This window comes from Labrus bergylta, chromosome 18, assembly GCF_963930695.1.
Source record: "Labrus bergylta chromosome 18, fLabBer1.1, whole genome shotgun sequence".
NCBI classification, from domain to species: Eukaryota; Metazoa; Chordata; class Actinopteri; order Labriformes; family Labridae; genus Labrus; species Labrus bergylta.
In genome coordinates this window covers 11511339-11524410 of record NC_089212.1, presented here as the reverse complement: position 1 = coordinate 11524410, position 13072 = coordinate 11511339, and the positions used below count along the sequence as shown (strand labels likewise).

General features: G+C 39.7%; 3 protein-coding genes across 4 annotated transcripts; 1 reads left to right on the top strand and 2 right to left on the bottom strand.

Annotated features, from left to right (window-relative positions):
- Positions 1–217: 217 nt before the first annotated feature.
- Positions 218–5566, bottom strand: khdrbs1a (KH domain containing, RNA binding, signal transduction associated 1a). Of its 2 annotated transcripts, XM_065966090.1 has the most exons (11): positions 5184–5566; positions 4492–4619; positions 3933–4049; positions 3671–3817; positions 3418–3545; positions 2977–3244; positions 2781–2857; positions 2632–2693; positions 2331–2508; positions 561–619; positions 218–465 (listed from the first exon to the last, which is right to left on the bottom strand). In XM_065966090.1, the coding sequence occupies exons 1-9, from the start codon at positions 5347–5349 to the stop codon at positions 2399–2401; spliced, it is 1203 nt and encodes a 400-aa protein (XP_065822162.1). In that variant the 5' UTR covers positions 5350–5566; the 3' UTR covers positions 218–465; positions 561–619; positions 2331–2398. The 2 variants fall into 2 exon arrangements, with proteins under 2 accessions (XP_065822162.1, XP_020485692.1); XM_020630036.3 differs by having other exon boundaries at positions 561–2508; positions 5184–5565.
- A 766-nt stretch (positions 5567–6332) lies between these two features.
- zbtb8os (zinc finger and BTB domain containing 8 opposite strand) lies at positions 6333–9660 on the bottom strand. The gene is made up of 7 exons (XM_065966091.1): positions 9479–9660; positions 9203–9227; positions 8467–8588; positions 8255–8337; positions 8080–8132; positions 7573–7609; positions 6333–6951 (listed from the first exon to the last, which is right to left on the bottom strand). The coding sequence occupies exons 1-7, from the start codon at positions 9558–9560 to the stop codon at positions 6865–6867; spliced, it is 489 nt and encodes a 162-aa protein (XP_065822163.1). The 5' UTR covers positions 9561–9660; the 3' UTR covers positions 6333–6864.
- Positions 9661–9724: 64 nt separating this feature from the next.
- LOC109981313 (histone-binding protein RBBP4-like) lies at positions 9725–12111 on the top strand. Its single transcript, XM_065966092.1, has 7 exons — positions 9725–10318; positions 10422–10537; positions 10629–10774; positions 10864–11013; positions 11083–11161; positions 11792–11917; positions 12000–12111. The coding sequence occupies exons 3-7, from the start codon at positions 10770–10772 to the stop codon at positions 12030–12032; spliced, it is 393 nt and encodes a 130-aa protein (XP_065822164.1). The 5' UTR covers positions 9725–10318; positions 10422–10537; positions 10629–10769; the 3' UTR covers positions 12033–12111.
- The last annotated feature ends 961 nt before the right edge of the window (positions 12112–13072 follow it).

Sequence of the window (13072 nt, the reverse complement as noted above, 5' to 3'; positions counted from 1 at the left end):
AGCAGCTTTAAACCAGTCTAGATTTTGTTTGGAATTGCTTTGTAACACAATACATTGATTCCTGAGTAAATATGGCTCTGTTCCATTAATTGATGACATAACTACAAGATCAATGTTCTCCAATTCAGTTCCAGTGAAACTAGGCTCCAACAAAGTGACCGTCATTGAGCAATCACACAAGCGTCTCATCATATAGACTTGTAGAACAAAAACACAATTCGCATTAAGACTTTTTTATTTCTCATAAAAGACAAGTCAAAGTTCTCAAGTATAAAAATATTGTATAAAAGGACATTTTAAAAAAAATGTAAAAACACACATTTTTTCTCTGCATCAACAATGTCAGAAGGGTCTGAGAAAATCTACAGCCTTCCTCTGCACCTTTAAAAACAAAAATCTGTTTAGGAAGAATCCGTCTTAGAGACACTGCAAGGCCTTTGCTCTTTCCTGGTACTACCAATGGGCCTGTTGGAAGAGAGAGAGAGAGAGAAACACATTGATACAACATCTCACAGTGGACCAAAAAAAATCTTGCATGTGCAAAAATGTATCGCACTGACCTTAAATCTCTGGTTAGCTGGAGTTAATGTTTCAACTGCATTTACACAGTTCTGACAACCTAAGAAAAGAAACAGAAGTGAGATCTTGGACACAAACGGTGCTTTCATGTACAAAGTGGACAACACATGCAGAACTTGCTTTAAACTACAAAAGTATCATGCAACTCAAGCTGAAGGGCTTTTGTCCCCCAATGGGATGTTTTAGCGCTTTGAGTGCAACCTAAGTTTTCAATTATCTACATTTACAGTAATTATCAAGATGGAAATTGAGAAGTATTGAGAGAAATGAATGGATCATTATTAGATTTATTTGAGCAAGAGTTGCATCACAACCATTTCTGATTGTTTTTTTTACCGCTTATTTTGCTCGGAATATCTACAGATAGCATAATTTTGTACTTGAATGTTTTAATATGTTTTGGATGACTTGCATTACTTGATGTTTTGCACAGAAACAAAATAAAATTCTAACAAATGAGTGTTGGGGTTAGTTTTACCTTCTTGTGGCGATCTTTAGGCTTTTAGAATCCTCTCCTCTGCGATTTTTTTCTTTTATATAACCAGCCAGCATGACTTTGCATCAAAGTCAAGTAAGATCCCTGCAAGCTTGATTTGAAATACTGTTGAAATTCAGTTACTTCAAGTGGCTGAAGATACATTGCTCTCTTGAGAGCTTGAACTAACTAGAGGTTAAAGACAATACATGGTCAAGCACTATATCACTTTCAGGTAGAAGATATATTTGGCAGCACATTATCTCAAGGAATGATGAGCTTTATTTGTTTTTGAAGGTGACATTACAGGTGTCATTAAGGTACGTTTTGAAAACAGACGTAGTGGATAAGGTCATTGTAAAAACACTGCTGTTTTCGTTTTTTGCCAGGCTGACGGGTATACATACAGCTTTCTCAGGATTGTTGAGAAACCTCGGAGGACCACTTTCACAAAGTGAGGGCATTCCTTTGGTACAACAAAGGCAAAATACCATGTTTAGATTGGTTAAAAAGAAACTAGAAACTTTATTGAAACACGCACTGCAGAAAGACATTTTGGGATATATTAAGAATCCTATTTAGCCAAAGGTACACAAGCATTATGCATTTTAGAGACGACACGGCTTAAAGCATACACAGTTGTCCTAAGATTATGTACAAAATATTGAGTTGGCTGCAGCTTTTCTCACACACAATAAGGATTGTAATCCCTCGAGCTTGACATGAATTCGTTTTTGCAGGTATAACTTGGACAGATAACATACCAATTGTAATGGGTGGCAAAAATAGAATCTTTTTTTTTGTAAAAAGGTCAATCATATTTTGGGAGATTCTGTGACTTCTCAAAACTAGATTGCTCAGGGTTGTGTTTTGAGTTTGTGACTTGATCGTTAACTAGTTATAGAAAAATTACATTGAGGCATTATGCATAATTTGTGTCCTGACAATGGAGGACTTTAAAAAAAATCAAGTCTACGTGAGAGGAGTTTATCGCCACAATCACATTTTTACAGTAACAATTAACTTAAAATGCTAACCATCAAATATCACTAAAACATTGCTCTTGTTCCTTTGTTAGGTTTATGTCACTAGGACCTTAACTGCCATCTACGCAACTGAAACAAACATTAAATGGAAACAGGTAAACAACGAAAAACCTTTCACGTTCCACTTCTGGCACTCTATGATACACCCCCCCCTCTCAAAAAACGATTTTAACGAGTTTAAAAAAATAAAATAAACCATAAAAAAGGTGAACAAACAAGAGGGAAATTACTTTTGAAAAATGTTCAGCGAGTTACAATCTTAAGACAGTTGCCATAGCAACTCTCTACCAGTAGCCGTTCAGTATCTTCCATATGGATGCTCCCTATAGGATCCTTTTGTCTGCCTGGACATTTGGGCCTTTCCTCCAGCCCCAGAGTTGGACCATGAGTTGTCCCACTCGTCTTGAGCTGCAACAACAGAGAAGAGAAACAAGGGAACAAACCGTTAACATTCCGAGCGAGGCAGATAAGAGCTTCTACGAGGCTTTTCAGTGCGCATGTGTAAGTGTGTGCTACGAGTCTAGCTCTTACCATACTGCTCATATGAAGGTTCCTGGGCCTCTCCATGTCCATAGTCATAATATTCAGTGTCACTGATGGTGGAAAATAAGTGTTAATACAGTACTCCTGTAATTTTTAAATTAAGTACAGATAAGCAGATCATCAAATGATTGACTTACGCTGGTGCAGATTGCTGGTTGTAATAATTGTCATATCCTTCATAGGCAGGCTCAGCATAGGACTCTTCATAAGGAGCCTATGAACGAAGCAAAAACATATTAAGGCAAACTCATGAAAGTTACAATGAAAGGGAAAGCTCACAGAACTCGGCACCATTAAAAAAATAAAACATGCAAAGAGAAGAAACAAACTTACATAGTCCTCATAGCCCTCAGCCTTGGGCTGGGATCCTGATGGAGGACCCTGGTGCTGCTGATGGGACATAGCTGCAGAGGGGAGCATCCTTGGAGCACCTGCTGTAGGGGCTCTAGAGCGGGGATTTGACCCCCCTCTATTAGGCGCAGAAGGTGGTCCACCCCTGCCAGAAGGTGCACCTCTGGGAGCGCTGCCTCTTCCTGGTCCTCCACGTGGCGCTCCACCCCGCATTGCTCCACGAGGGCCACCACGTGGCATTCCTCTACCCCTATGGGAAAGAAAACAGCAATGTGAGCCTCTGTATTTAAATTGACAACATATTTTTCTATGTGGTCCCGGTCAAAAGGTTCCTGGGCTTTTAATATACCAACACTCTGCATGATGATGCTAGACTGTGCAGTGGTACAGGTTAATGTTATTGTCAGAAAATCAGGCTCCTACCTAGGTCCTCCAGCACCAGGTGGTCCACCTCTGCCCCTTCCATACTGACCACCACGTCCTCTGCCTGAACCATCCTGGGATCCATTCAGGAAGTGAGGGTCCATGTAGGGGTCATGCTCACCAGGCTCCTACAGACATGAGATAACATTTGTTCAGTGTGAGGCATTCCATAGTGGTGGTCGAAGAAGAAAACTCTCCACTTTAGTTTCAATTCTCAGTTTGAAGCCTAAGAAGTATTTTTTTGGACACCTACCGGAATCAGGAACTTCTTGACCTCCTCCATGGCATGAGCCATGCGCATATAAGCTTCTGGTATAGGGGCCATCACCTCAATAAACACATGCAGCTCCATGGCCAGGTGGGCATATTTAGCCTCACCACCCTTCCTTAGCTCCTCTTCCTGAAAAAGAATATCAGGTCAGAATTATTTTTGTTCTGTAGAAAACATCTGCTCCATGGTTATTGTAAGAAATAAAACCCTTTCAATGGTACAAGGAAAACAAATCAATGCATACCTTTGTCTTGTCTCTCATGGACCCTTTTCCAAGCACTGAAATCTTGGCTCCAGTCTCTTCCTGAAGTCTCTTGATTGTGCTGCCCTGTGGTCCCAAAAGCTTACCAACAAAATTGACCTGTGGGACATACAGAAATGAAATTTGCTTTATTAAAACAGAGTTAGGATGCAGGCTCACAGCAAGTCTGCCACTACATAAAATAATGCTGTGGCTGTCACATTCATCACAAAAACGGGTCTTTTCTACTCTGCCCCATGTGGTTACAGCTCCCCTTTCTTCACAACACTGCATTTTTTTTGTAGGCCACTGTAAATTATTCATGCAGAAACCAGTTTAGTAGGGCACCTGGCACATGACTTGACCAAAATGCCTGGGCCGATAAAACTGGAGGAAGAAGGGGTGTGTTAAGCTAACAGGATTATTGGGGCATGTGCAAACTGCAGGTGCATATCAAGGAAATGCAATTTGGGGGGGGGGGGGGGGGTGCCTTTTACAGTCTCTACTCCCTTGGTGACAGTAGAGACTTTTCATACCCTGAATGGAAAAAGAAAAGACTCACCCTGGGGTACTGCTTTGTTGGAATGAGGACTCGCTCTTTGAGTTTGTGGCTCTTTGTGGCAAATAGGTCCAGATATGATTCCTTCTCTGGCTCCTTTTTAGTTTCACCTTTTTCGATCCTCTCGATCTCTGTGGGTAGGTCAAAATGGTTAAAAGTCGGTTGCTTTCTGATGCAATTGCTATACATTTCTATAATATCGAAAACGAGGAAACATCTTGCAGCAGCGGCGTGCTCCAATTCAAACAATGTCCATTTATTTTAACTTGAAATCATGTTCTTGTTCTTAAATGCATTCACAGACGGTATCAGGACATGGTAACACATCTTTATTTGCACATACGTTTGCAAAATGTGCATGTACCTTGCAACATGTGTCCAAATTCTTAACTGTAGCTATACAATTAGCTCTATTGCTAAGGTAGGTTACAATCAAACACATTGGTTGTTGCAACACAATGAGCCGTGTTACAGAATTAGTTAACTGCCTTGGGAAATAGACAACACGCCTTTAGTTATTCTCCCTTTAAAAAAAAAAAAAAAGGTTTGACACACATTGCTAACAGCCACGTGTTTTTTTTGTTTGCGCCATTGTGCAGGCCTCTGTCGACCGAGAGAGGAACCCCACCAGGCCTCAAAGCCTTTAGCATCTCTTTAGCTTCGACACGCTAACAAGAAAGCACAATCACGTTTACCTGCAGAAATGAGTTTCATAGCGTGGGTGAACGATGAATCCAAGCTGTCCTTTTCAGCCAGGAGCTCCGGGAGGTATTTAGTATCTTCCATGTTGCTTTTCTGATGTGCTGGGCTTGATTCTATGACTGACTCAGATTTGATTTGATTACCATTCGCTTGGCTCATAACGTTGATGAACCGGGGTTTTTTTTTTTTAGCGCTGCTTCTTTTCTTTTCTTTGTATTTACGAACGAAGCCTTGCCCTGTTCGTAAGCTTAACAGAAACCGCAGGGTCTCGGATGAGTTTAAATAAATGGTCAAGTTGCAAAGCCGGTGTTTTCTCCTCTGCTAACCGAATCCCTCTGTTCAATGGACAAAGGAGGAATGGCGCAGCTGCATTTGAGTGTGAAGGGAGGAGGAGACAATGACGTCATCAAGGGATCAAGATAATGACAAAACCTCCGAAGAGAAGATTATCAAGACTTTATCGGTTGTCATTGTTTATGTTTTCTTATTGTCTTCTAATATTTGATGCCCCTGGCCCTTCTCTTTGTGTTTTTTTTTACTTGAATATATTTGTGAATAACAGCGAATAATCTGCAAAAGTTCAAAACATACACAGTAAATGATACAAGCAAACTCTTAATAGTTTAATTGTGTTGAGTGAGATTTCCCACCATGATTCTCATCCCAAAACAGACAATCGAGTATATCAATAACAATCTGTTATCAGTTGAATTTCATTATTCGTTAGCATGCACACACTAGAAAGAAACATTTGGTTTGCTCACTATGCGAGGTGCCTTGCCTGAATAAAGGAGGATAAATTGCTGCAATTCAAGTTACTAAACAGCCTGCTCAGCCCAAAATGAAATAAAAACAATATAACAACTATAAAATACTAATGCAATAATAATAAAGACGCAAACAGCAGGTATACACTGTAATAACTTGACAAATGAACTTTTAAACTTTAGCAAGTTTCAGCTGGATGGAGCATCGTGGTTATTATTCGAGCAAAACTACAATCCAGATGTTACATCAGTGTTTAAACAAGAGTAACCAGCATAGTCCTGGATGTAATGGCTGATCGAGTTTATCTTCATGATCTCCTTGTTTCATTCTAACTGAGTGCTTTTCCTGCAGAATGATTAAAAGTCACAAAATAGTCAAGGTATTATTTATTTTATCCCACAGCAAAAAATAGACATTCTTTGATTCATTTACAGCGATAAAGTTCATCAGATCAGTTCATTTTCAAATGTGTCATAAAAAACACCATAAAAGAGGCTGATTTATGTGAAATAAAAAACATGTTTAAATTTCCATATTACTTTAAGAAAATGTTTCAGTTTTTTCCCTATGCAGTGTTGTTCCATAATGTATTATTTCCAGTACTGCAAGTCTCATTTCTGTTGAAAGGTTTTGTGACTCTTGAAATGATGTAATTTGTGAGATATCGTCGTCATATCATTGATCCGTACTTCTCAGAGATCTTTCGTATTGTAGTGCACCATAATCCTGAGAAACTAGGAGACATGCTTCAGTGAATTAACAATTCAACCTTCAAGAAGAAAATCCACTTTGTACATAAATCAAAAGTCAGTGCAATAGTAAAAACAAGACCACTTAAATTGGCCCTGTAGATATACCAGTTCTAGTTCATTGAACCAGGTAGTTGGTCTGCTTCTGGAGTTATCTTTAGATATCAATAATGGTGAAGATCTCCGGCTTTTCTGTATCATGGATCTGCATTGCGGAGTAAGTGATGGCTTTCACCTCAGTTCCCTGGATTGACAACACAAGACAACAAACTTTAAATATTGGGGATGTAACGATTCATTCCACTCACGATATGATACAATTCTCTCAATATGTATTTTACAAAATGAGACTGTAGACAAATTAGGTCTGAAAAAGATTCCTTTAGGGGATGCAAACCCACTTGTCAGTGTGGTTTGGCCTTTTCATGATTCAGTGATTGGAGCTTCTCATTGTGGTGTTGATTAAATACTGCATCATGTTGGTTGTGTTATTTATGTAGTTTCCTGTCTTCTTGCAATATATTGCAAACAGTTTTTGTCTGTTATATTCTCACCTCTTTCATTTTCTGTCTTGGGGAAGCCAAAATGCTTCCACACCAACGATTTAAAAGATGATGGTGCATCCTCAATTTCAAAATCTACAGCTGATGTCGCTCACCATATTATTGCGATTAGTTTTTCAGAGTACCGATGTGAATCTTGACACCTTTGAATCTATTTATCACAATTTTACGATTAACCTTTACATCCCTATTAAATATACATGTTACTGTAATAGTACTTTGCAGAATTACACTCAGAATGGACAATCTTCAAATGCTATTCTTAAACAATATCTTTATAATATTAAAGTTTATGAGCTTACCTGTGGATGTTTAACCAGAGAGAATTCTTCACCCCAACTGTAATAAAAACATATATAGAGCAAAGTTGTGAGCAGCTTGAAAGAATGAATAGACAAATCAAAATAGATTCCTGCAGAAGATGGCAAAGTGTTGAAAGGTGTTGCAGTTTACTTTCAGGATTGGGGACTGCAAGAAGGTTCTTTTTGTTAACAATAAATGGAGGGGGAGGTAAATTTGTTTTTAAGGGTCTCATTCTCAGTTTCCATAGACGATGTGGGGGGGTTGGTTCTGAAACAGCAAGAGGCCAGGATAAGTACATGCAGGGTCTGTTACTATGTTCTGTGCTCATTCCCTGATCCTGGATGAGCAGAGTGCTATCTAATGCATTTCTGTGTTCTCCCCTTAGAGCGTGACGATGCAGAGCTGACGTAAGGATAATTTCTTTCTGAAGTTGATGAACATTTCTTCTTTTTAGTTCCATTTTCTAACTGTACACAAGATGTAAGTGAAGAGGTACCTAGACTTACCCAATGGAGCGAATCTTGAAGTGTATTCTGTCTAAGTGCACAACTTTGACTTCCTAGAGGATGTAACACATAAATACGTCAAGAGAAGAACGTAAAAGTAAATTAATAAAAAGGACTTTTCCACATTTCAAAAACGTACGATATACAAACACCAACTACTGACTGACATACTCACCCTGGGAACAAAGAAGAGATCGGCACAGAACTTGTACAACCAGTCGTCTAGGAAGTGGAAAAGAAGAGATTCCATGTCATCACCTTTAGGAAAAAGTAAGCATAGAGTTCAGTATCATTGATATGGCAGGACTGCACGACTGATTGAGGATAGAAAGGTTAATGATTTAGGCTTATGTTCAAAAGACAATATCAAACTATCTATACTCCTACCCTCTGACTCCACTTCAACTGTATCAATTGGTTCCACCGTCTCTGTATCGGTCATGTAGCCGAACATGCCCATGGCACACTGCTCAAAGGCTTCCTCCAGAGAGCTTCCCCAGGAGTGAATTCTTGGGAGAGTGAACAGAATATATGAGTTTAATGGCAACTGTACAACACATAAACATAACTTCAGGACCCGGCCAAAGAAAAGAAAAATAACAACTTTGCCTCTCCCTCCATCCTCCCCTCCAATCAAATCAAACGCTCAAACCAAACCCAAAACCCCGGCTGCAGTCAACTTCAGCTAAAACATCATCATTACACAAACTCTCACCTCTCACACCACAACACTGTTTAACATCAACATATTCAACACACACCATACACACTGCTCAACTCTCTTCTACCTCTCAAGTCCCCCTTACAAAGCACCTTCTCTCCCTCCACTTCTCTCTTTCTCTCTATCGCTTCTTTCACTTTTTGTATCCTTTCTTAGGTATTTCATATCGTTTTGTAGTTTTTCTGTTCGTAGTGCGATGTGTGTCTATTGATGTCTGCGTATTTTGCTGTCTTTATTTGTTTTATTTTATTATTTATTGTATTTTGGTGTCGTTGTCCTGACCTACGCTGTTTGTTTGTTTTTTTGTCCCTCATTTGTATATCACCAGTTTGTCACTTTATTGCACCTAATAAAAAAAATAAAAAAATAAACATAACTTCAAACAATTTAAAACACACTCACTGAACATCTGCTGTGTGATCCAGGTCTGTAACAGTGAACATTAAAAGAGACATAATGAGCTGAGAGCTTATAGCAGCAACATAGAAAAGCTGGGTTTACTTACATATCATATTCAGTAAAGTATGACATATTTAACTTTATTCAGATACAGTTTAAATAAGAGCGCACACATGGTTTTAATCAAGGTAAGATAAGTTAGAGACAGTGTAAAGAAAAGTGTTGGGATCAGTTCACAGGCTTAGTAAACACAGAGATACTTTATTGATCGTAACTTACATTCATATTTCTTGTTGATTGGAGGGTATTTTGACTTTGTGGCTTTTTGTTCCGCTGTCAGGTCTAACTCACGGTCGTCCATTGTGAGTTTTCTTAACGTTTTCTTAAATGATGAAATCGTATACTTACTGTGTCAATGCGTTACAGCTGCTTACAGCATGAGGAAGTTATTCCGGATGTTGCGTCAACATCCGGTCCGGTTTGGTGCGCTCTGATTGGTCAGTCCTGTTGTATTCGCCATCGCACGGCTTAATGTTTATAGTCTGGATTGCTCCCTTTTGCCAGTATTACTAATTTAACTCGTTTAACTACGGCACAATATGGCTGTTAAAGACGGAATACGCTTAATGTGGTCACGAATGATTGAAAGTAGTACAAAAAAATGACTCAGAGATTAAAAAAAAACCTGTTAATTGCTCTGGCCTGTGCGTTGTTTAGATTACTGTCATTTAAAGCAATACAATTTAGAAAAACAATGTGTCAGTTATGCTTCTTGTCAATGTATTTATAAAGTTAAAGATAGCTGCAGAAAATCTTCATGTATTTGGTTTTAAATAATTTTTTTAGGTAGTTTATTGTAAATAATATGCAGTGTGACCTGAAGTGTTCAACAACCTTTGTTCAGCAAGTTTTTCATTTGTTAAAACCCATTTGACATTTCAGAGCTAGGAGGCTTTCGGTCTGTAAGTACCCAGAAGATAGAGATTGAGATCAAGATCAACCACGAGGGAGAAGTAAACCGAGCTCGCTACATGCCTCAGAATCCTTACATCATTGCCACCAAGACCCCCTCTAGTGACGTGCTGCTCTTTGATTATGCAAAACATCCCTCAAAACCTGGTAAGAGAACAACCAAAATGCATTGTCTGGAAATATTTCCGATGTTTGCAACAACAGGGTAGTTCTGAACAATATGGATAACTTTGATTTCCTGTTAATGAAGACCCTTCTGGAGAGTGTACCCCAGATCTGAGATTAAGAGGCCACCAGAAAGAGGGCTACGGCCTCTCCTGGAACCTGTACTCCAGTGGCTGCCTCCTCAGTGCTTCTGATGACCACGTAAGAAAGCTATCACAGAAAATCTGCATTTTTCCATCTAATGTCGTTGTTGCTGTTAACTTATGTTCATACACCCTGTTTTTTTCCACAGTATCTGCCTGCTGGACATCAGCACCAGGCCAAAGGAGGGAAATATTTTGGATGCAAAGACCATCTTCACAGGCCACACTGCTGTGGTGGAGGATGTTTCCTCGGGTCACTCTTCTGATCTGTGGCTGATGACCAGAAGCTCATGATGTAAGTGGCTTGAAAACAAATTTGCGATGACGTCCAAGGCAAGACACAGAGTTGTTGTCCAGTTTGACCTTTCTATTCTTTAACAACAGAGCTTTTGTCTGCTTGGGCACAGCTGGGACATGCGGTCCAACAACACCTCCAAACCGAGCCATGCAGTGGACGCACACACAGCTGAAGTCAACTGCCTGTCCTTCAATCCCTACAGCGAGTTTATTCTTGCCAGTGGCTCGGCAGATAAGGTAGATTCACTCACGTCACTTTACAGGATCTGTTCACATTTTGTCAAATCTGATGACTTTCATTTTTAGACCGTGGCTCTTTTGGGACCTGAGGAACCTGAAACTCAAGCTGCACTCATTTGAGTCGCACAAGGACGAGATTTTCCAAGTAAGAAGTGTCTCTGCAGATTTTGTGGCATAACTTTTGTTTTGTTGAGTTTTAAATGTTGGTAAAAATTAGTCACTAACAGACAGAAGACTGTAGTCGAACAAAAACATTCTCATGGAGCACTGTAGCTCACTAATCATGTTAAATTACAATGCTGCATATGAACTGATCTGCCTGGCAGCCCTGCATACATTGTAAATGGTAAAGCTTTTCTAGACTTCTAGTTCTAGACTACTGAAAGCTGCCATTACACTGCCTGTCTCATTCACACACTGATGGCAGAGCCTGCAACAGTAAGTGCCCATCAGTACTACCAAATGCCATTCATACAAATTCACACACCACTGGTGATGCTATTCAGCTTCAGCGTCTTACCCAAGGATCCCCAGGAGCTGGAGATCAAACTTTCCACACTCCGGTTTAGAGAGTATTCCCTCCAGCACTGATCCACAGTGGCCCAAAAGTAAGCTCATGATATTCCCAGCACGCTCCCATCCAAGTAGTAAGCAGGCTCGGCCCCATGTAGCTTCTGGTAGTATGTAATCATTGTAAACAGGACAACTGTCAGTGGAACAAAACTCTTTTGACCAGTTACGGACTTGTTGATGGTGGTCCATCTCTACCCGACAGGTTCAGTGGTCCCCTCATAATGAAACCATCCTGGCCTCCAGCGGTACTGACAGGAGGCTCAACGTCTGGGACCCCAGAGAGGAACAGTCTCCAGAGGATGCTGAGGACGCTGTTCCTGAGCTGCTGGTCAGTTAATCCCCACGTGTGTGTTATTGCTCGATTTAACATGACATGCTGTAATAATGTTTCCTTTTCTCTTTCTCTTTAGTTCATCCACAGAGGACACACAGTTAAGGTCTGAGATTTTTCATGGAACCCCAACGAGCCGTGGGTCATATGTTCTGTATCAGAGGACAACATCATGCAAGTCTGACGGATGGTGAGAGTTTGGTTTGTCACATGTCGAAATTCATGAAATTCTAAAAAAAAAAAGATTTATTTTCAAACACAGCATCGAGAGAAATGTGATATGCTTTTATTAAAATCGAACAACAGTCACAGTGCTAACACTTTTTAAAAATGCATCTTCTACAGGATAAAAATATCTACAACGACGAGAACCCAGAAGGTGCTGCAGTGTCAGAGGTCCACACATGAATCCAGTCTCCACGTGCCTTCATTTGACCTGCTTGTTAAAGATGGATCCATTATCCAGCACTGGGTACATAAGCAGTAAAATTGTTAAAAGGTTTGTTTTTGGCCCTGATGATTCTGTAGACAATTTAAGATTTAAATGCAGTTTTTCATCATGTCATGGACAATTTTTTAAAATCTATTTTTGGGCTTTTAATGGAGAGATAGGACAATGGATAGAGTTGGAACTCAGGGAGAGAGAATGGGGAATGACATGCAGGAAAGGAGTCACAGGTGGGACTTGAACCTGGGCCGCCCGTTTGGAGGACTATGGCCTCCATACATGGGGCGGGCACACTAACCACTGCGCCCCATGTCATGGACTATTCAAAGTAAGTCTGTATCAGTCTGATTTTGAGATCTTTTTATAATGAGTGATCAACTTTGTGATGAAACCATCACTGCTGCATCCATTGATATTCAGGTTTTCTCTTTGATGGTTTCACGTCTTGCGCTTTAATAAGTTGTGCTAAAAACATTTCTAAGATCAATTTTTAATCAAATTGTACATAATGTAGGCTTTTCTTGATGCTTGTAGTAGTAGTTTTCTCATGATTCTTATTTTTTACAATCATTTTTTTCTTTGCTACATCTTATCTCCTGTGCACATGAGTGTATTCATAATAACATATTTACATATGTCCCCATGTGTTTTTATTGTTGGCACAAGTAAATGAATTGGTGAAAGCAAGCAAATAAATTAATTGT